This window comes from Pelodiscus sinensis, chromosome 1 (genome assembly GCF_049634645.1).
Source record: "Pelodiscus sinensis isolate JC-2024 chromosome 1, ASM4963464v1, whole genome shotgun sequence".
Lineage (NCBI taxonomy): Eukaryota > Metazoa > Chordata > Testudines > Trionychidae > Pelodiscus > Pelodiscus sinensis.
The window spans coordinates 189,610,029-189,633,245 of NC_134711.1; the positions used below are offsets into that span (position 1 = coordinate 189,610,029).

The window sequence follows — 23,217 nt, forward strand, 5'->3', positions numbered from 1 at the left end:
ATGCCCCAAGGTATCTCAGGAGCTCCTGCTACATTCCAGCGTTTGATGGAGAAGACAGTGGGGGATATGAATTTGTTAGAAGTGCTGGTGTATTTGGATGACTTAATTGTTTTTGGGAAAACTCTGGAAGAGCATGAAGCTCGACTAATGAAAGTGTTAGACCGCCTGGACGCTAGTGGGTTGAAACTGTCACTTGATAAATGTCAATTTTGTCAGACCCGAGTAAAATATGTAGGCCATATTGTGTCAGCAGAAGGTGTGGCGACTGATCCCGAGAAGATTGAGGCATTAACCACCTGGCCTGTACCCAAAGACCTGAAAGCTTTACAATCTTTCCTAGGCTTCTGTGGATATTACCGCCGATTTGTAAAAAATTACTCCTCCATTGTGAGACCGCTCACCAATTTGACAAGGGGATACCCCCCAACGTGGAAGAGATCACCCCAACATAAGCTTGCAAGTCCTAATGAGAGGTATTTCAAGGTGAATGAACCATTTGGAGACCGTTGGACAGAGGAATGCAACAGCGCTTTCCATGCCCTTATTGAGAAACTCACCACTGCACCAGTGTTAACCTTTGCAGACCCTACCAAGCCCTATGAACTACACGTAGATGCCAGTCTTGATGGATTAGGAGCAGTTCTCTATCAGAATTATGAGAATAAATGGAAACCTGTGGCGTTTGTCAGTCGAGGGTTGACTGCCTCTGAAAGACACTATCCCGTGCACAAACTTGAGTTTTTAGCTCTCAAATGGGCTGTTGTGGACAAACTTCATGATTATCTATACGGAGCGACCTTTGTAGTAAAAACAGATAATAACCCACTTACTTATGTGCAGACCACGGCTAAACTAGATGCTACTGGTCAGCGATGGATGGCTGCCTTGGCTGCTTATGACTTTAAGCTGCAGTACCGTTCGGGTCAAACCAATGCAGACGCAGATGCATTGTCCCGTCGCCCTCATAACCCACTCGAGGAAGAGTCTGAGTGGATGGAGATACCATCTCCTGCTATTCGTGCCACCTGCAAGGCTGTAATAGGAAAAGTGCAGTCCCCTTATGTAAATGAGGAAAGATATGCTGACACACTGGGGTTGTCTGAGAAGGCTATACCTACCATTTATGCAAACCTCGTTGGGCTAAAGACTTTTGAATTGCCCCAGTTAACTCCGACTGAATTGAGAAGAGCTCAGTGGAAAGATTCAAATATTGGACCTGTGCTGGAAGCTGTAGAAAAGGGTGAAAAACCCGTCTCTAAGGCTAACTTTTCCCCCGGCACAATTCTTCTCTTAAAAGAGTGGGATCGTTTAGTGATTAACAAAGGTTTGTTATTCCGGACCACCCAGACTGTAAGGGGCCATGTGCGGAAACAACTGGTCTTACCCCAAGAATACCAGGAGATGGTGTTGAAGTCTCTGCACGATGATCATGGTCACTTGGGGGTAGATAAGACTTTGGAACTGGTCAGAGATCGGTTTTATTGGCCCAAAATGACAGCATCTGTGGAAGACCACTGCAAATGGTGCTCTCGGTGTGTTAAGCGGAAGACTCTACCAAAAAAGGCAGCGACTATGGTGAACATCGCTACAGATGCACCCATGCAATTGGTGTGCATTGACTTTTTGTCATTGGAGCCTGATAGAAAGAACCACTCCAGTATACTTGTAGTTACTGACCATTTTACAAGGTATTCCCAAGCATATCCCACAAAAGACCAAAAAGCCAGTACAGTGGCCAAAATTTTATGGGACAAATTCTTTGTACATTATGGTTTCCCGGCCCGAATCCATTCTGACCAGGGAAGAGATTTTGAAAGCAGACTAATTCGTGAACTTACAAAAACCCTGGGAATAAGGAAGTCCAGAACCACTCCTTACCATCCCCAGGGAGATCCACAACCGGAGAGATTCAACCGGACTTTGCTAAACATGTTGGGAACACTACATCCATCCCAAAAGACCAGATGGAGTGAGCATGTCAGTTACCTTGTGCATGCTTATAACTGCACTAAAAATGAGTCCACTGGGTTTTCGCCTTATTATTTAATGTTTGGCAGAGAAGCCAGGCTACCAATTGACTTATGTTTTGGGATATCCTCTGATGAAGCTAGCGAAACAACTTATCTCCAGTACATTCAGAGTCTCAGGCGTGACTTGCGGGAAGCTTACAGACTGGCCTCCCAAGCAGCCACAAAAAGCAACCTTGCTAACAAGCAGAGATATGATAGTCGGGTCCGTGAACAGGATCTGCAGGTAGGAGACAGAGTCTTAATCCGAAATCTAGGTCTCACTGGAAAACATAAATTAGCTGACCGGTGGAATGCAGACACCTACATAGTGGTTGATAAGCTACCAGACTTGCCTGTATATCGCCTTAGGATGGAAAATGGAAAAAATGTTTGTAAGACTATTCACCGAAACCACCTCTTGCCAGTGGGGCAGTTAATAGGTGAAGAGAAAAATAGTGAATGTGGTTCCTCCCGGCGACCCATTACTCGTTCAAGACTAAGGAAGAAAGTTCCTGCAGAAAGAACCCTTACTGCACAACTTGAATCTGCTGAGGAGGCAGACAGTGAGTCTTTAACCTCCTCTGGAGAAAATGATCCTCATTCACAGAGTAGCAGTGAAGAGGAATTCTTCCCCTATTATCCAATACCTCCTATGCTTCATGAGCAGCTATGTGAGGTAGAAACTGTTAGAGAGGGAGAATCTGAGCCTCCTCTAGCTCAAATACTTAACCCTGAAGCTGCACCCTTTGTACCCCCTCAGTCAACAATACAGCATGAAGAGGCAAGTGGTTTACCAGCTAGGATGGTTCCACCTGTAGAGGATGTGGGAGAAGCCATGCAACCTGCAGAGAGGGAAATCATTGATTGTCCTGCAGTCATTACTGCTGAGAACCCTGAGAATGAAGAAGCTCCTGTACTTCGACGTTCAGAACGAGAGCGAAAACCTGTACAGAAACTCACCTATGATGTCCCAGGGTCCTCCACCTCTGTCCCTCTGCATTTAGTAAATAGATGGGTGCGGGTGGCCTATTATTGTTTGTGTCTGATAGTTAACAATGGAGACTCCAAGGTTAAGTCATTTATTTAAATATAGTAAGAATGTTATTAATGTAAATTGAATAACAATTTAATGTTTAAATTAATATTGTATGTGGACACAGCAATACTTACTTATTGGCTAATGATATTTATTGTCAACTAAACAATGTATACTATTACCTGATGGAAAGGACCTTGCATGTTTGTGTTGTGGTTAAATGACCCTTGCCGAGGACGGCAAGAACTTTCGCACAGGGAGAGTGTAACCCCCAAGGAGATTGCTTGGATTCCCGGGGCTTTGTCTGCTGGCAGCTCAGGGAGAGGCACTCTGAGTTTGCCTTGGCTCCCCCTCCCTACCAGGGCCAGAGTCTGCCCGGCAACCCATGGGGAGTGAGATGCCCCTCCCAGGGGGAAGGAGAGACCATTGTTGAGGGGAGTCTGGAGCCAGCCAGGAAAAGGGGAGGACTGAGTGTGTGGGAGCTAGTAAGCCCCAGGCCTGCATGCAGGGTTCCCCCTGAGAGCTAGCCTCTAGGGACCTGAAGGCAGGATCCCTCAGCTGGGTTTATGTCTCCACTGTTGATTCCCAGTTGTGGAGTTTGCTGGGAGGCTTCCCCAGCCAGGCGGAGTTGGCTCTCCAGCTCCCTGGGTGAGAGAGTGCACTGCATGGTCAGCTGGGCTCTAGCAGCAAGTTCAGGGCTGCTGCCTGCTGTGTGGGTCTGGAGGCTGGCCTGGGAGGCTATAGTTTTGAATTTTGGTGCAGTTGTGTGGTCTGCATCTTGAGCCCTGCACCCCTTCACGGTGAGGGGAAATTCTGGGACCGAAGCAGCCTGGTTCCTGCTTGAAGAGGACCCCTGTGAGAAGAGAGCAGCCCCTTTGCAGAGACTGAGTCATCTCTCAACCTGAGGCTCATTCATGGAGTGTGTGAGTGCACCAATTTTTAGTCAGTAAGTCAGGGAATTTGTTTGGGGATTTTATTACCTGCAGCCTATTAAACTGTGGAGGGATTTGCTGCCTTCTCCCATTTGTGAGTCCTTTGGGCTGTACTGGACCTAGTCAGCCCCACTACTAAACCACTGCAGAGAAGGATTGTGTGGTCAACAGTCATCAAGGGCCCCAACAAAGTACGCGTACCAACGGGACACTAACTTCACAGTTGCAGGGCACCGGTGACCCTAAAAATAATGTTTTACCCTGTTCTGTTATAATTGTCTCCTGTTTAATATAATTGTGTTTATTATAGTGTATGTGTTTGTGTTATTTTCTGGGAGTCTCCAACTATCTGACGAATACGTGGGGATTATCCTGGGCTAGAATTTTCCTCCCAAGCTGCCCTGGCAACCCTGCTAGGAAGGAGTGAGGGGGGTGGAGGCACCGCCAAGTACATCAATCAGAAAGAATAAAATTGAGTAGGTGGCGGGATCCAGAAGAACCCAGACCTATCCATCCGAACCTGAAAGGAGATTGGCTCTAAAAGAAGGTAACCAGGTGGAGAGGGGGCGCTACACTGTACAGAAATGTTCAGTTTCTTACACACACGCCATGTTTTTGGGGGTTTTTTACTGGCTGGTTTTGGTCCATAATATACAGAATATTGCTAGATTTTTTTAATAGGAATCTTTAAGAAAGACTGCATTCCCAACCAAATTTAGGATATGCGTCTACTCTTTGATACTGTTTGTTGTAATTGAAAACTCAGCAGTCATTTAAATACTCTCCATGCTGGTAAAAAGTGGCAATAGTGATTACAATTAAACTGCGGCTAGTGCTACAAAACCATAAAAATGTTGCTGTCTACATGTCTTTTGCCCAAACAGTTCTTTTTCAGTAGATAACTCAGATGATTGTGTAATTAGTGATCTTAAATAAGTTCTAGTCTTTTAACCATTAGTAACCCCAACACCATTTCCCAGGTGTGAGAGAGTCTTCTGGGCCAAGTTTAGCAGGACACTTACCTTTGGTGAATCTAGTTAAAGTGAATGAATGGCAGCCTGGACCTCCTGCAGTGGGGAGAAACGCCTGGCTGGAGCAGGGCCAAAGCTGGGACCGGAGTAAAAAAGTCTCTCACCAGCTGCAATAACTCCAGGGCCGGGGTCCTGGGAGAAGTGTCTCTTAGACTCATAGGGTATGTCTACACTACAAAGTTAATTCAAACTAACAGACGTTAGTTCGAATTAACTTTGATAGGCGCTACACTAGCAAACCGCTAGTTCGAACTTAATTCGAACTAGCGGAGCGCTTAATTCGAACTAGGTAAACCTCATTCCACAATTCCATTCGAATTAAGTTAGTTCGAATTAGTGCTATAGTGTAGACATACCCATAGACTTTAAGGTCAGAAGGGACCATTTTGATCATCTAGTCCAACCCCTGCACCGTGCAGGCCACAGAATCTCACCCACCCACTGCTAGAATAATCCTCTCACCTATATCTCAGATATTGAAGTCCTTGAAACAATGGTTCAAAGATCCCAAGATGCAGAGAATCCTCCTGCTAGTGACCCGTGCCCCATGCAACAGAGAAAGGAGAAAAACCTCCAGGGCCTCTGCCAATCTACCCTGGAGGAATATTCCTTCCCAACCCCAAATAAATTCCTTCCTGACCCTCTTCTCAGGCCGCAGCAACCCTGGGGCTGGGAGAGAGGCACCTCTCCCCGGCAGTGTTCCCTCTAAGATTTTCCATCCATTAGCAGAATGAGTTTTGTCTTCAGCACTGATATTGAGGTGATGTGCGCTTGTTTGGATGTGTGCCGCCGTGGTACCCAAGTTATTAACAAATATCTTATATATATTTTTTAAAATGTTATGGAAGAAAGAACCCTAAGACAAGGGATAATTAACAAGGTGCATGACTTTAAGGCTACGTCTAGACTGGCCCCTATTACGAAATAGCCATGCTAATTTCCAACTTTGGAATAGGGAAATCTGCGGGGGATTTAAATATCCCCTGCGGGATTTAAATAAACATGTCCACCGCTTTTTTTCCGGCTTGGAGAAAAGCCGGAAAAAAGTGTCTAGACTGGCGCGATCCTCCGGAATAAAGCCCTTTTCCAGAGGATCTCTTATTCCTACTTTCAGAAAAAAAAGCGGCAGACATGTTTATTTAAATCCCGCGGGGGATATTTAAATCCCCCGCGGATTTCCCTATTCCAAAGTTGGAAATTAGCATGGCTATTTCGTAATAGGGGCCTTAAAGTCATGCACCTTGTTAATTATCCCTTGTTTTAGGGTTCTTTCTTCCATAACATTTTAAAAAATATATATAAGATATTTGCTAATAACTTTCAGGTAGGAATAAGAGATCCTCTGGAAAAGGGCTTTATTCCAGAGGATCGCGCCAGTCTAGACGCTTTTTTCCGGCTTTTCCCCAAGCCGGAAAAAAAGCGGCGGACATGTTTATTTAAATCCCGCGGGGGATATTTAAATCCCCCGTGGATTTCCCTATTCCAAAGTTGGAAATTAGCATGGCTATTTCGTAATAGGGGCCAGTCTAGACGTAGCCTAAATGTTTATATAATATGAGGTCAAATAAAAAGAATATTAATACTGCAAAATTTTCAGTAGCCTACTCCCTCTGTTTATAGCCCTCCCCAGAGCCTCACCCAGCTGGACTAGTTGATCTCCTTTCCAGTCTTATGACATTATGATTACTGTCAGAATTCAAAACACCACAAGAACCTCGGGGGGTTTGCTACCAATATATGAGAAATATGAGATCCAGCAGAAAAATCTGAATTACAGCATCTCTCAACTTTTATTACGATACCAAGGCATGAACTCAGTGCAGGAATGCTGAAAGAGTGGACGATGTATCTATGTCCCCTTTGTGCCATCTGTATTTTCCATCTTGCCAGAAGCATGTCCAGCTGCTGTTGTTAGATTAGCCTCAAGGCAGCTCTAAGTCTGCACTGCCCACAGTTCCACTGAAGTCACAAGAGGCCAAAAATAAGCACAGGGCAGCACTGCTCTAGTTTTCCTCCGGAATGCCCCTATGCTAGGAGTTTTGTGGGGGGCACCACAGAGCTATTTCTTTGGCTCTCAGCAAGATAGAGAGTCCTCTACCTACACCGGGGGTAAGACCCAAGTGGGGAAGTGAGATCACTGCCTTCAGGGTACCTCTCTGCCCCTGGAGTGCAAAGTGGCCACTCTGCACCATGCTGTGCAAATAGCCTGGACACTAGCACACCCGGGCGGAATCTGGGGCTGGGTGCTCCTTTCCCCTCTCTGCAGTGGTGCCAGGAGCCCGTGGCATGATTCGGGAGTCAGCATCGCCCCCCCTTCCCCAGGCTGGGTGCCTGACCTGGTTACCCCGCCCCCGCCACCCAGTGTCTGAGCTGTGTTATTCCTGTCTGCACAGGATGTCAGAGCAGGAGCAGGACAAATGACAGGCAGTGTTGTGTGGGCTGCTGCAGGCCCAAGTGCAAGCCAGCAGTGACCCCAGAGCACTGAGTAGTGCCACCATGCGCCTTCACCTCAGGAAGGCTCCCCACCTCGCAGGCATTAGGGAAAGGCAACTCATTCAAAAGATGGGTTTTCTCTCTAAATGCCACTGCTACACGGGGCGTTTTATTTCGCAATAATGCGATTTCAAAATGGCGGCTGGACGCGATTATGCTAATTAAGCACAGGATATTTAAATCCCGCGCTTCATTAGCAATTTCGGTACACTACATTTGCATCCCTATCTCGAGATAGGGAGCAAGCGTAGACGTACCCTGAGGCTACGTCTACACTGGCATGAATTTCCGAAAATGCTTTTAACTGAAAAGTTTTCCGTTAAAAGCATTTTCGGAAAAGTGCATCTAGATTGGCAGGATGCTTTTCCGAAAAAGCACTTTTTGCGGAAAACCGTCCGTGGCCAATCTAGACGCGGTTTTCCTCAAAAAAGCCCCGATTGCCTTTTTCACGATTGGGGTTTTTTTGCGGAAAACAGTACTGTGCTATCTACACTGGCCCTTTTGCGCAAAAGTCTTTCGGAAAAAGACTTTTGCCCGAACAGGAGCAGCATAGTTTTTCCGGAAAAGCACTGATGATTTTACATGAGATCGTCAGTGCTTTTCTGGAAATTCAAGTGGCCAGTGTAGACAGCTGGCAAGTTTTTCCGGAAAAGCTGTTGATTTTCCAGAAAAATTTGCCAGTCTAGATACAGCCTGAGTGTTTAATGAAGTTTAGACTAAGTGGACTTACAAATTGTGTTACATCTTTCTCTTAAGCATCAAGAATATCAGACTCCTAGAAACTGCTATGCTGTTTCAGAATACTGGCCAGTGTTCCTGTTTCCATTAATTTATATGCACATATCAATGAGTGTAACAGTTCATTCTTAGCAGTAGTAATGGCATATTTTGGCTCAGTTTTATAGAAATCAATGTGCTTATGCAATCAGATGTGTAGTAATTCTTCCAATCCAAAGTGTCTTTGGAACAAAGAATTGAAACTTCTCTTTTAAAGCCACAATTTTCTTTAGAAATTTGGTATATTAAAAGAGTGCTGTTGTTTTAATGTTATAGATAGAAAAACCATACAACATGAAGTGTCCAGATTTGAAGAACAGTATCGTGGAAGAGAGCTCCCAGGGTTTACCAGTTACAAGACATTTGAGGCCATTGTAAAACGGCAAATCGTGGCACTAGAAAAACCAGCTATTGAGATGATGAAGAAAGTGATGGGTGAGTTTCAATTAAGGTTATCTCTAAGCTTTGGAAACATTGGTTTGTCTACATTTTGGTTGCTGAGCAAGAGCCGTATCTTGGCTACTTCAGGCAGGGGGAAATGAATCTGTATCAAACCAGCTTTGGGCCATGAGACAGATCTCTAGACCTCAAATATCTTTGCCTATTCTTTAGACTTTGCCACTACAAATTCCAAAATGAACAGGGGAGAGGCTGTCCTAGATATGATTTTGACAAATAGGGAGGAACTAGTTGAGAATTTGAAAGTGGAAGGCAGTTTGGGTGACAGTGAAAGTATAGAGTTCATGAGTCTAAGGACTAGGAGGAGGGAGAACAGCAAAATAAAGACAATGGATTTAAAGAAGGTAAGGCCCTATGGGAAGTAAATCTACAAGAAAACATGACCTATGAGGGAAGACTGAAAGAACTGGGTTTGTTTAACTTGGAGAAGAAAAGACTGAGCGGGGACTTTGCAGCTTTCAAGTACCTAAAAGGGTGTTATAAGGAGGAAGGAGGAAAATTGTCCTTAGGGGTGGAAAATAATTTTTGATGGGGGACCATTCCAAGATTTTGGAAGGTGGTCATGAGCCACACTTTTCTAGATGGTCGGGAGGTTAGATGGAGGTTGGGTACAGAAGGGAGCCCAGGGTAGGGGACTGGAATACATAAGGGGGTGTAGGGTCTGAGGGGAGTTTAGGTGAAGTAAGGGGTTGTGACCTGGGGCAGAGGATTGGGATGCAGGGTCCAGAAGGGAGTGGGGTACAGGAGTAAATTTTGACCTGGGGTAGGGGTGTAGCAAGGGGTGCAAGGTCTGGAAGGGAATTGTGACCTGGGTCAGGCTGTGTGTTCAGAGGATTTGGGTGATGACCTAAGGAAGGAGCAGGTGATGACCTGGAGTGGGGAGTTAAGAAGTGGGTGGGGCTGGGTACCAGAGGCAGTGGCTAGGGTGCTGGAGGCAGGCTCTGGCCAGGAGTCACTTACCTGATGCAGCTCCTGGACAGCAGTCCAACAGGGTCCCCAAGACAATCTCCCTTCTGCAGCAGCCTGAGGCTGCTCAGGGAGGTTCCCTTCATGTGCCACTCAGGGCCATTTTGGACAACTGGCAGCTCCCTCTATGTGCCACGTGTCCCTGGCAGGAGGTGGGGGGAGGAGGAGACTTTGCACTCTCTCCCACTCCCAGGCCAATTGGAGCATGGGAGCAGGGGAGCGTGTGAAGTCTATCCCTCTCCCCTGCCCCCCACCCTACTCCTCCCTGCTGATGGCTCCCTATAGGCACCACACATCCTTGGTGGGGACAGGGAGGCAAGGAAGCTGCCAGCCATTTTGATGAACAGCCTTGGGGTCTTAGCAGTGTGGGCCACGGGCTGGATCAGACTGCTTCGCAGGCCAGATCTAATATGTTGCCCACCCATGGCCTAGATGGTGCTTGGTCCTGCCATAAGTGCAGGGGACTGGACTCGATGACCTCTCAAGGTTCCTTCCAGTTCTAGTGTTCTGTTTTTGAAAAAGTTAGAAATGGACCATGACAGGAAAATGTAAAATCATCCTAGATATGACAAGAATGGATTAAATATTGAATAGCTAAACATAGCTCCATTTCATTGTCCTTTGCATAGATACAGAGAAGAACCATGTTTTATAAATCTTGTACTACCAGAAGCTCATTAATCACATTTACATTGTTACCTTTATTTTATGTCTCTTTTCTCCCCTCAGAAATTGTCCAAAAATCTTTTACAGAGGTTGCCAAAGATCACTTTGAGGATTTTCATAATCTTCACAGAGCTGCTAAGGTGAGACACCACATGCTCTCCACAAAAGCGCAGCTAAAATGATTAAAGGTCAGGAAAACATAACCTATGACAGAAGACTGATAAAATTGGTTTGTTTAGTTTGGAAAAGAGAAGACTGAGTGGGGACATTGTAAGTTTTCAGGTACATTAAAGGTTGTTAAAAGGGCAAAAATGAAAAATTGTTCTAACCTCTGAGGATAGGATAAGAAGCAATGGGCTTAAATTGCAGCAAGGGAGGTTTAGGTTAGACATTAGGAAAAAATCTTCCTAACTGTCCAAGTAGTTAAGCTCTGGAAAAAAATTGCTGAGGGAGGTTGTGCAATCTCTTTCATCTGAGGTTTTTGTAACTGGTTAGACAAACACCTGTTGGGAATGGTCTGATTATTAGTAAGTCCTGCCTTGAGAGTCAGGGACTGGGCTAGAAAACCTGTTGAGGTCCCTTCCCATCTGATACTTCTATGACTTTATGTAACCGGATATAAGACAAGTAATACTGAATGGCATAGTATACTTACTGTATATAGAGCTACATTTTACTCCTTCACTGTGGATCAGTCTCTGTCATTATTGTGTTATTAAGCAATTTGTGGCGATTCCTGCACACATATCACCTTTATGAATATGTTGTGCAATAAGGTAACAGAGAAACTCTAAATAAATGGAAATTGTGTATACAGGAGACATGAAGGTGTGTTACATTAATAGCAACATTGTCGTTGCTATGTTTCTCAGTTTCATGAGTATACTGCACTTGATTTTATATCATAATGTGTCAGGGTGTTGCCCTGCCTTGGCCCTTTAAGGGGCCAAAGAGCTGGAGAGAGGAGAGCCCAGCTGAGGGCAATTAGGAGAGCCCAGCTGAAGCATAAAAGAGCAGCTCCTGGGAGGAGGAATCATCTACCTGCCTGCTGCTCTGGAGGGAGAGCAGTAAGACCTGATGGCTAGGGAAGAAGGAGGCTCCCTGGAGGAGGGCAGGACTGGGGAGGCTCAGGCAGGAGAAGCCTAGGCTACACGGCCTGAGGCCCAGTGCTGCATAGGAGGCAGTTCTGAAAGGTCAGGGCGAGCAATGGAGGCAGCCCTAAAAGGCTGGGTCGCATAGGAGGCAGCTGCGGTAAGCTAGGGGAGGCTGAGCCAGGGAAGCCCCAGGCCATGAGTCCAGGAGGCAACTGGGCAAGCAGAGGTGAGCCTGTGGCCGGGGAGTAGGGGCCTGGAGATCCTGCAGTCTGCCTGGAGGAGCTGTTAAGGGGCAGGCAGGGGGCCTGAGGCCAGGACAGAGTGAGGGGAGCTAGGAGTCCCCAAGAGGAAGAACTGGGGGTCCCCCAGGAGTAAGGAGGACCCTGGACTATCTCCCCCTGGAAGGGGGCCTGGAGGAAGAGCAAAGTGGTCACTGCCAGAGGACAGTGCCCTGAAGACACCACCACACCTGAACAGGGTGGGTCCGAACACTGGTTACTTCCCCGATGGCCACCCTGGAGGGAAGAGCCGGGCGAAAAAAAAGGGAGTGAACCCGCTACAATATCTGTTCATAGCAGTGTACACAACAAAAATTGAGTTTCTGCTCCCAAAGAGTTTACAATCTCAGATTTCATTCCTGCTGAGACTTAAGTACGTAAGTAGTCCCCAAAGTCAAGCATGCGTGTAAGTTTTTGTAGTGCCTGTGTTAAGCTAAGAATAGAAGACACCACCACAGGGAGGGGAAAGGCCAAAGACAATATGATGATGGGGCTGCTTAGGAAATTTATATATCATGGGGGGAGGGATTATTTTTTTAAAAATTGAATACAGTCACTTAAGGGCTATGAATTGAGAGAAGATTTTGGTGGAGAGGGAAACTATAAATGGACAGACAGGAAGGTACTGCCAGTCAGAGGGAACTGTATGAAATATGGCCTCATTTTCTAAATTGATGAGCATCCACAAAATCACTTTGAAATTTCCGAGAGATACAAGGGCTCAGCAGCTTTGAAAAATCAGGCAGGTGAGTGGCTTTGGCTGAGCAAAGAAGAGGGCAGGGAGTAAAGGGAAACCAGAGCAGAGGGGGAGGAAGGAAGAGAGATGTGATGTGGAAGTCCTGGGATCTGAGAACAAGGCTGAATTTGGTTCAGGAGGGAGTGTGAATCCTGGGAAAGGATTTTAAGGAAGGCTTGAATGGAATTGTAACACCGAGGAGAGGCAGATAGTTTACCCATCCAATCTACCCAAAAGTCTCCTGGGAAAACAATCTCTGGAAGGCCAAAGAGGAGGGGTTGCTGAACTGAACTATTGGATGCTCAGTGCTTGGCTGAAGGTGGGTTTGTTGGGCATGGACAATGGAGTGGATTTTGGAGATAAGATTGAGGGGAACAAGCTCACGTCAGGGCCTGCCAAAGACAGAGACAGTTAAAATGTGGCTGGGGGGGGACATGTGTTGAATACGCTATTGGCAATCACTCTATGCTGCATCAGAATGTGTGGAATTATCCCTTTAGTTAGTGTTTCCTTAACTCTGCACACCCATCGCATGGTGTGGGAAGTCTCCCATAGATGGTAACATAAACACTCTGTTGCTTACTCAGGCAGCAGTTTTTTGGTGGTTCCTGCCCAAAAGTGTCATGGGTGCACAGAACAATGTAGACACTCCTGCCTTCCTTGAACCACCTGACAGGGAGCCAGAATCTAGCTTTGCCATTAGATTTTGGGAACCCTGTGACACTATAGCACATATTACCTGTCACATAGAACTGGTCCCGTACTCATGAACCTATTACTTAATAGATTTTCATCATTTTCTTCTCTCTCCCCTCTACCAATCTCCTTTTACAGGACAGAATTAAATACATTATCACGAAACAAGCAAAGGAAGCGGAAACAATCATCATAATCCATTTTAAAATGGAGCAGCTTGTATACTGCCAGGATAATGTTTACAGACAAGACTTAAAAGTTATCAGGGAAGAAGAATCAAAGGAAGTCGTCAATGATTTGCACTCGGCCTCCTTGAAATTCGGCTTTGGAACTGCCCAGGACTACCCTGCCATTAAGGATATGACCTATCACTTGGAGGCATATTTCCATGTGAGTTTATGGATTCCTACCACAGCAGTTTTTATTCCATTCCACACCTTGAAGCAGTTCCCATTACAATTAACAGATGTTTCTTATGGTTTTTAATTTAAGAAAATACCCATTTACAGGGCTCACCAAGCGGCAGCGAGCCCTGCTCACCAGCTACACGGTTTGGCGCACTGCGCATGCGCAGACCATGCTGCATGGCTGTGCTGGCTTGTAATCTACTCACCACAGGGTGAGTAGATTACACTAATTGTCAAGCCCTGCCCATTTATATGATCAGGAGTGGCCCGAGGTCGGCTGCGGCAGCTGGCGCCCCAAGCAGAAGGCACAATCGGCGCCCCCGCCTGTACAAGCCGTCAATGGCCATGACGTCATCATCGGGCGCCCGGGTGCCCCGTGATGTCATTATTGGGTCCCCCGGGCCAGCGGACCCCTCGGCAACCACTGAGTCTGCCTATGCTCACGAGCCATCCCTGCATATAATCCCGTCCTTGATTTGCATTGATAACTTTTCATTTATTAACTGGAATTAGAACTGCCAATGCATTATGTCTGTGAGCAAATTTAAATGTGATGTGAAAGACATGTACAGTATAGTATCAATGTTACAGGCTGAGTGTTTAACAAAGCTTCAGGGGGTAGCTGAGTTAGTGGGTACAGGATAAATTTAAAAACAACAAATGGTCTGGTAGCACTTTATAGACTAACAAAACATATAGATGGTATTGAGCTTTCGTGGGCACAGGGTGCTCTTTCCACAAAAGCTCAGGATATCATCTACATGTTTTGTTAGTCTATAAAGTGCTACCGGACTGTTTGTTGTTCCTTATGTGTAACACAGGAATGTTTCATCATGTTGCATCTACCTTTTGATTGCTTTTCCTGCTCTAAGCTACACCAACTTTCACCACATAAATTTAGATGCGGATTAAGTTAATCTCTGTGTCCTGAGAAATTAAGGCTCTGACTTTTAGCTGAGCCTCAGCCTGGTCTGCAGAGATGCAGCACTGGCCAAATGCACGTGCAATGGCAAAAAATGGATATGTCTAGCAATACGCATCAGTACATCCATAAAACAAAAGGCAGGTACTGAATAAGGAGACCTCAGTTTCCATTTTGTTCTAATGGAGAGATCAAATAAAAGCAAGTTCTTTTGTCTTTTTACCCTACCTCATAATATCTAATGCTAAAATAACCATGGCTATCAACTGGCATATTTTATGTCATCCCACGCACACTTATGGTGTCCTAAAGCGCTTCATGTGGCAATAGGTTAAATAAGACTAGAACGGTGAATCTGCAGCCATTAGACACTCAGCAACATTTTCAAGAAACCCTGTACAAATAAATTCCATTGGTGGTTTTGTTTTTGTTTTTGGTTTTTTGTTTGTTTGTTTTAAATAGGAGAATTAGGCTCCTAGATTGGTTACTTTTGAAAATGGGACTTAAGCACTTAAGTACTCAGGAAAATTTTACCCTCAACTTCATCATTTAAAAAGAGAAATGTTACACAACAGACTGGAATTTCTCACAAAAGTGAGCTTGATTTAAGTTCCCTCTGTGCATCAGTCAGGTTGAATAGCTTGTCTGGATTACAAATTGCTGCCTTGCTTGTACTCTGGTTTGTTAGATGAAGAGGGGAAATAGCTTATATTATCCTCGACCCCCTTTAAGGCTAGGATATAGCACTAAGGCAGGACTTTCCTTCACAGGACTACTAGACATGCCAAAATACAATCTGGATCCTGGGAGTTGACTTTGGACTGTGCCCATTTGACTACTGGTCCCAGATGGGTTGAAAATGTTAAAGGGATTCAAACTAGAACCATAAGATCTGAAATATGTAGAAGTACATTAGGCTTTGTCCTACATACAGGTTGGGCCTCACTGGTCCAGCACACTCAGGACCTGACCAATCCCAAACTGGATCTGGGAATTTTCCAGGTCAGAGGAGGTCGATGCCGGCCCCTCTGCGGCCATTGGCTGCCAGGCTCTGCTTTGGCAGCAGCAGAGGGGCCAGCATTGACCAAACAGGGACTAGAAGAAGGGCATTCAGGGGAAGAAGCAGGGTGAATGCACAGCCCCACGGGAGCACGCTTAGCCCCTTGGCAGACAGGCTGAACTCTTGAATCTTGCTGCTGGCTGTTGGGTTATGCTCCTGGCCTCCAGCCACAGGGTTCTGTAGCCACCCTGCCTCTTCCCCTGAGCGCCTTTCTTGTCCCCACTCACCCAACCTCTCTGCTTCCGCCAGCTCTGGGGCTACATTTCAGGAGCAGCAGAGGGGGTGCCATGCACTGAGCGGAGGGATGGGCATTTTGGTGAAGAGGCAGGGTGGATGCATAACCCCAACCTGTGAGAGTGCACTGAGCCCTGTGGCAGCACTCCCAGCCCCTCAACAGTGGCTGCAGGGCTGCACTCCTGGTCTCCAAACTACAGGACTCTGCACTTACCCTTCCTCTTCCCTCCCTTCCCCCCAGAATTCCCTGTTCTTGTTGCTCCCCTTCCCTCCTACCTGAGCTTGTGGCACAGGAAGCTCGGGGGGGGGGGGAGAGGAGAGCAGGGGGGCAGCTTTGCCTCACGAGTACTCCAACAAAGGAGCACCCACCCAGATATTGGGCCACAGGTAGTGCCAGACTATAGAAGGCTGGACCATAGAGGTCGAACCTGTACTTACCTACAAGCCAATCCATTACTCTCCCCAGCAGTTTATAACAGCAGGTCAGTCACATACCATGGCTTCTGTGGAAGGAGTTTCTGAGCTTTTCCTTTACAACAATAGCTTCAAGGAGTAGCCGAGTTAGTCTGTTACAGGAAAAAATATGGTCTGGTAGCACTTTATAGGCTAGCACTTTATAGGCTAACAAAACATGTAGATGGTATCATGAGCTTTCGTGAGCACAGCCCACTTCTTCAGATGACCAGAGTTGTGAGTTTGGGATGTGTACACCCAAAATAAATAGGAGAGGGGAAGGAGGAGTGAGGGAAGAAAAAAGAGGGTGGGAGACAGAAAGCATCAGTAAGTATGTGAAGATTGAGTAGTTAAACTGAAGCAGATAAGAATCAAAGTAAATAGACTCCCATGTCAGGAAGGATACAACAGGGAGAGCTGTTTGCACCTTCAATGGCTGTTAAACTGGTAATGTCCCAACCAACTTTTATCATGATTGAGTCCATTAGCATGTGAATTGAATTTTCAGATGAACTGTAATTCCAATGCTTCCCTGTGGAGTGGCCCGATATGTATATCCAGGAACAGTAGCTAGCACCCCCTCCCCCTTGCACAGCCGTCAATGGCCATGACATTATCACGGGGTGCATCATTGCCCTGTGACATCATCATCGGGTGCCCGGGCCAGTGGTGCTCTAGGCAACTGCCTAGTTTGCCTACCCTCATGGGCCACCCCTGTGTTTATCTGATTTGTGTCCATTGATTCTTTCCTGCAGAGACTGTTCTGTATGTGTGTGTGTGTGTGTGTGTGTGTGTGTGTGTGTATATATATATATATATATATATATATATATATATATATATATATAAGAGAGAGAGAGAGAGAGAGAGAGAGAGAGAGAGAGAGAGAGAGAGAGAGAGAGAGAGAGAGAGAGAGAGAGAGAGAGAGAGAGAGAGAGAGAGAGAGAGAGAGAGAGAGAGAGAGAGAGAGAGAGAGAGAGAGAGAGAGAGAGAGAGAGAGAGAGAGAGAGAGAGAGAGAGAGAGAGAGAGAGAGAGAGAGAGAGAGAGAGAGAGAGAGAGAGAGAGAGAGAGAGAGAGAGAGAGAGAGAGAGAGAGAGAGAGAGAGAGAGAGAGAGAGAGACACACACACACACACTCTGACGGCATAGATCAAATTATTGGATGTGCAGTCAAATGACCTTTTGATTTGGTGGCTTGTGTTGTTGGCTCTAGTGATGAATTCGCCAGTATAGATAGGTGGGCAGAGTTGGTATCATTTTTGGTTGTAGAGCTGGGTTCCTGGAGGCTTATGATATGGTTGTGTGGCATGGTTACCAGAAAGAATTTGTTTCAGGTTGGAGGGTTGTCTGTAAGCAAGAATAGGATTTTCTCCCAAGGCTTCTGAGAGTGAGGGATCATTTTCCAAGATGAGTTGTAGGTTGTGTATAAAGCATTGGAGGGGTCTGGGTTGTGGACTATAGGTAACAACAAGAGGAGTTCCGTTATTTTCTCTTTTGGGTCTGTCTTGGAGTAGTTCATGTCTGGGTACTTTTTTGGCTCTGACAACTTGTTTTTTCACTTCTCCAGGTGAGTATTTCAGTTTTAAGAATGTTCTGTAAAGATCCTGTAGGTGATTGTCTCTGTCTGTGGGGCCGGAGCAACTCCGGTTGTATCTTAGGGCTTGGCTGTATACAATAGACTGAGAAATGTGTCTGGGATGGAAGCTGGAGGGATGGAGGCGAGTGTAGTGGTCAGTGGGTTTCTGATATAGGGCGGTGGAGATTTGTCCATTATTTAACTGTACTATAGTGTCAAGGAAGTGGATTTCTTGTGTGGACTGGTCCAGGCTGAGGTTGATGGTGAAGTGGAAGTTGTTGAAATCCTTGTGGAATTCTTCAAGAGTCTCTTTTCCATGGGTCCATGTGATGAAGATGTCATCGATGTAGTGTAAGTAAAGTAGAGGTGTTAAGGGACAAGAGCTGAGGAAACATTGTTCAAGGTCAGCCATAAAGATGCTAGCATATTGTGGTGCCATGTGAGTGTCATGGCTGTGCCACCAACTTGGCGATAGAACTTGTCTCTGAATCAGACGTAGTTGTGGGTGAGGACAAAGTCGCAGAGCTCTGTAATCAGGTGTGTAGTGTTGTCATCGGGAATGGTGCTCTTGATAGCCTATATTCTGTCTTCATGTGGAGTGTTGGTGTAAAGGGCTTCTACATCCATGGTGGCCAGGATGGTGTTTTCAGGTAGATGACTGATGTTTTGAAGTTTCCTTAGGAAGTCAGTGGTGTCACGGAGGCATCTAGGAGTGCTAGTAGCATAGGGGCTGAGGAAGGAGTCGAAATAGCCAGATAATCCTGTGGTGAGTGTGCCAATGTTTGAGATGATGGGCTGTCCGGGATTACCAGGTTTGTGTATTTTGGGTAGTAGAAAGTTCCTGGTTGGGGATTGGAGGGGGGTGTTAGTGTAAATTTGTTCCTGAGCAGCATCAGGGAGTGTCATGAGCAGTTTTTTTCAGTGTGGGGGGGGTGTGGTGTGTTTTGTTTTGTTTTGTATTCCTTAGTGGAGTCACAGGAGAAAGGCCTATAGAATCTGGTATTGGTGAGTTGTCTGTTGGCCTCCTGTTTATAATCTGTCCTGTTCATGATAAGTACAGCGCTTCCTTTGTCGGTCTCTTTGAATATGATAAGATTGGTTTTGAGGCTATGAATAGCATTGTGTTCTGCATGATATGTATGTTATATGTTTACAACAGTGTTATTTACTAGATGGCCCTCTGCTGGCAAATGTCAGCATTAATTTGGTTATACAAGCAGTTACATCATCATCCATTGTGTTCATGCCCTGAGAAAATTTGTGGTTCAAATTAAGAGCAGTTTCATTCATGTTTTCAAATGGGACAAAAAAGGAAATGATACATTTCAGCCCTCTGAACCATTTCATGACTAATTCATGGACGTGCTCACTGAAACAATCATTTGACACAATTGTGTAGCTTTTTACTGACTTTCACTACAGTGTCCTTCTCATATCCTCTCCAATAGTAATGTTTTGTGCCCATCTTCTGTTTCCAGAGTGCAGGTAAACGTCTCTCCAACCAAATTCCTCTGATCATCCAGTTCTATATCCTTCAGGACTGTGGAGATAAATTACATAATTCAATGCTGCAACTTTTACAAGAAAAAGAGAAATTGAGCTTCTTTCTTCAAGAACGGAAAGATTCTGCGTATCAGAGAGAGATTCTGAGTGGACGAATTAATCGTCTGACACAAGCTCGCCTTCGCTTAATACAGTTTTCTGTGATATAGCTTCTCTACTTTAAATGGTCTGTTTCAAATATCAGTTCTTGGCACTGAAAAGATTTATATCAGTGCTTTGTATAACCTGTTAGAAATTGTGCACCTGTCTACACTGTCCTTACAAAACCGAAGTAACTAAGTCAGAGTTTAGCTAAATCACACAATTGCTTTAACATCATCCATTATGTATCTGTCATGTGTTCATTTGTAAATTATTTCATATTTTTATTTTTATATTTGATTTAGTTCAATGTATAACATGAATTTCCTGTGCTTCCCCCTAATTATGTTCTTACTGGGAAACACTTTGAATGTGTTCATTTTAGCAAACAAAGGACAGCGGCTCTCTGGTACAGAACACACATTCTACAATAGGCAAATGAATTAAACCATATTGCAGTTAGAGACTGAACAAAAAGTATATTTTAAATGTGTGCTTTCCTACTTTTTTGTTGTTGTGTTCTTCCACATGCTTTATTTCAGCCATGGAAACCAGTTAGTCTATTTAACATTTTGGAATTACGGTACATGATGAGGATGTAAAGTTGCAAGATTCTAGACTGTATGTGTGTGAAACCTGATGTCCTGGTCCAATCACTGGTAAAGAACTAATTGTAATGGTGGTTCAATAAATAATTAGTTGGGACTAGGTTGTTTCTGTGAGTGTGCATTGTAATTATTCTGTGAAACTCTACAAGTCCAGTATGAGTTTTAATAGAGTGGCTGAGGTTCATTCTATTAGGTGGTTCAACAGCCTACCAAAAGGGTGAATACATTGTTCAGTGTTGTTGACCTGTGTTTTTTAGCCATGATGGGAAGATCTGAGAAGTAAATGAGTATAGATGGATCTATCTTTAGTGATGGGCACAGCCAGATGGAGTGGATGCTTTCTTGGACCAACTCAGCTCCAGAAATAAGTCTTTATTTTGCCACTGGAGGAATTCTGCACCATTGTATATGCACAGAATTCTTATCCACTGCAGATTTTTTTTTCTGTCAAAATACATGTGGCTGAAGAGGCTTTTTCCCACAAGGTGGCACCAGAACAGAGAGCAACAGGCTGACCAGCAGTAGCCAGGTTAGGAAGCACAGGATATGTGGGTGGATGACCGAGGATGTTATACAGGGCTGTGGGGATAATCGCCTGAGATTATAAATGGCTAGTGAAGGCAACAGACTGGACAGGGACTAATTGGGAATGTGATACAGGGCTAATTGGGGCCAGGGAATGAGAAGTGGCTGAGTGGGAATGTGGAGTCACATGCTGATGTGGGACGGAGGGTATAGGGACACATAGGGATGAGGTGGGTGTTCCTGACTGAATAGGAGAGGCTACCGGTCAGCCAGAGTCTGCATGGGGGCAGGGGCCCCAACACCCTAACAATCCTTCCACTTCCAAAAACCTTTTACATATTTCTTCCACCCACACCCAACAACCCTCCAGCTTCACTTCCAGGCTTCTTCCTTGTCCCTCAGCTCCTCCATTACTCCTGAGTTCCTCCATAAGCCTTTACATTGATTCAGCAGGTATAGAAGATACAATTCTGTATTGTAGCTTAAAAGAATGATTACTCAGAGTTCTGTGTTAATTTGCATAATAAGGAATCTAGTTGTCAAAAATATTTCCTGATCTTTTTTTGTTGCCAGTATTGTTACAGGCACACTTGCTGACAGGTATTGAGATAAATTACCAAAATATTTGAAATTGGAATACTTATTGTGTAACTTTAAAATATTTTACATAGAATTTTTAAAATTTTTGGTGCTGAATTCCCCCAGGAGTAACACTTCAGAGTGCTTCCTCCAGAGGCTGCAAAGGAAAGGACTTGTGCCTTCATCATAGAAGAACTGGGGGGTAAGGCCAACATTTACCCTTTAGAAGAATGTTAGCAGGATCAGCTGAGTTGTTTTTGAGTATAAGGAAAACACATTTTAAGTTCTCAGCTAGCTACTGAAATGGAAAAAGCTAGAAACTTTACTTATTTGTATGTGGGGACTTCAGATGGGCTTAAGCATAGATTTGAAAGCAGTCCTGGATAAAAATGAATATAGCCATTTGCTTAAGAGCTTTCCTGAATTGGAGCTGAAATTGCTATCGTCAGTAACCTGCAATATTCTTAAATTCTACAGAAGAGACCATTGTTGAGTCAAGTAGCTTTTAGCATAAACTCAGGACCTAAATGCTACAAACTGCATTAGTGATGCTCAAAACCATCAGTTTTCTTTTTAATCCCATTCAAATATGAGTGCAACGAAATAAATAAATAATATAATATAATAAACTTAATTTTAAGACAAAATATTTAAGCACTCAGGTGTCATGATGAAATTCCTGAAGTTCAAGATACTGCACCAAAGTGTTAACTCAGCTATTTTGTACAAATTGCTTTCTATTTTTTCCTTTTTAAATGACTTCAACATATTGATGTTAAAAAATGTATTTATATAAAAGATGCCATGTTAAAGACATAGCAACAGCCTTTAGCTTTCAGTTTGTCCTGGCCTTTGAAAATATGGCCATGTTTTGTTTCCATTAATGCAGGAATGGCCAACCAGTTAGAGGCGAAGAGCCAAAATAGCAATGGATAGAGTGCAAAGAGCCATGTATTATATATTTATTTTTAGATAGATATAGATATAGTACATAAAATGTAGTGATAAAAATAACATTACGGGACACTTTGGGGAAAAACCAATAGTCTCTAGTCATTTTAAAAAATTCATGGCCAGTCCGTAGATCTTCAGAGAACTTGACAAGGAACAAACATCAAATTAAAAAAGAACCTTTAAAAATACATCAATATTCTCACACTAAAAACAAGCATCTCTACTATGTATTTTAAATGTAACAATGCTGCCCTATTATGTTCTGTGAGGGTTTTTTTTTTTTTTTTTTTTAATTAAACTGAACTGAGAAGTAATTGGCACAATTTGAAGTGCCTGTTTCTCTCCAACTTGTTGATCTCTGGTATGGTTTCCTCATTTTTTTTACTTATGGAGTTTATGGCTTTTTTATAGTTCTAAAAACTCAGGTTCAAAAACAATAAGGGAGACAGACTCATATCTCAGAACAATTGCTTCAGCCTGGCAAATACTAGCCTTTGAATTTTCTTTAAAGAAACACAGTGTAAACCAGGTACATGCTGATCCTTTTTTTGCCCTGGAATTTAAATGACATCTTTGTTGGCTGCCTTATTCTGCATCCATGAAGACTTTAAGGTGCTTCAGTCTCCCCACTCCAATCCAATCCCTCTTCTTTCCCCCAGAGCCAGGCACCCCCAGCTCCCTGCTCTAACCCAGTGCACCACCCCTCCCCCAGAGCCAGGCCCCTCTTGTCCCCCCTGCTTCCCCTCCTCTCCCTCCTGCTCTAACCTAATACCTGAGCCTCACTGGAGCTGCCACCAGGGCCACACACATCTCCTGTTACCTGCAAAAGTTTCTCTAAACCATTCCACACTTTAGGGACACACACCTTTACCCAGTTCCCAGGGCTCACGGTGCAACCCTGTTAATTTACACACCCACCCTTACCCAATTCCTAGGGCTCCGGGCGTAACTCAGGGGTCTGCGAGATCTTTTGCCACTGAAAGAGCCTTACACACTAAGGCTGCATCTACACTGGTGCTCTCTTGTGCAAATACTTTTAACACGAGTTTTTGCATTAAAATATTTGCACAAGAGTGCGTCTA

At 44.6% G+C, this 23,217-nt stretch overlaps 1 protein-coding gene across 1 annotated transcript; it reads left to right on the forward strand.

The window, feature by feature from the left end:
- LOC102450104 (interferon-induced GTP-binding protein Mx1-like) lies at positions 1-20,363 on the forward strand. Its single transcript, XM_075904711.1, has 6 exons — positions 1-175; positions 584-1,062; positions 8,512-8,713; positions 10,433-10,509; positions 13,312-13,563; positions 19,304-20,363. Exons 1-6 carry the CDS (start codon positions 1-3, stop codon positions 19,535-19,537), a joined length of 1,419 nt encoding a protein of 472 aa, XP_075760826.1. The 3' UTR covers positions 19,538-20,363.
- Positions 20,364-23,217: the final 2,854 nt, after the last annotated feature.

Excerpts from the sequence above, each read along its gene's own strand:
- LOC102450104 (XM_075904711.1), top strand. The coding sequence starts at position 1 with ATGCCCCAAGGTATCTCAGGAGCTCCTGCTACATTCCAGCGTTTGATG. Across the intron at positions 176-583 it reads GTTAGACCGCCTGGACGCTA|ACCCTACCAAGCCCTATGAA; the intron begins GTGGGTTGAAAC and ends TAACCTTTGCAG. Across the intron at positions 10,510-13,311 it reads ATCTTCACAGAGCTGCTAAG|GACAGAATTAAATACATTAT; the intron begins GTGAGACACCAC and ends CTCCTTTTACAG.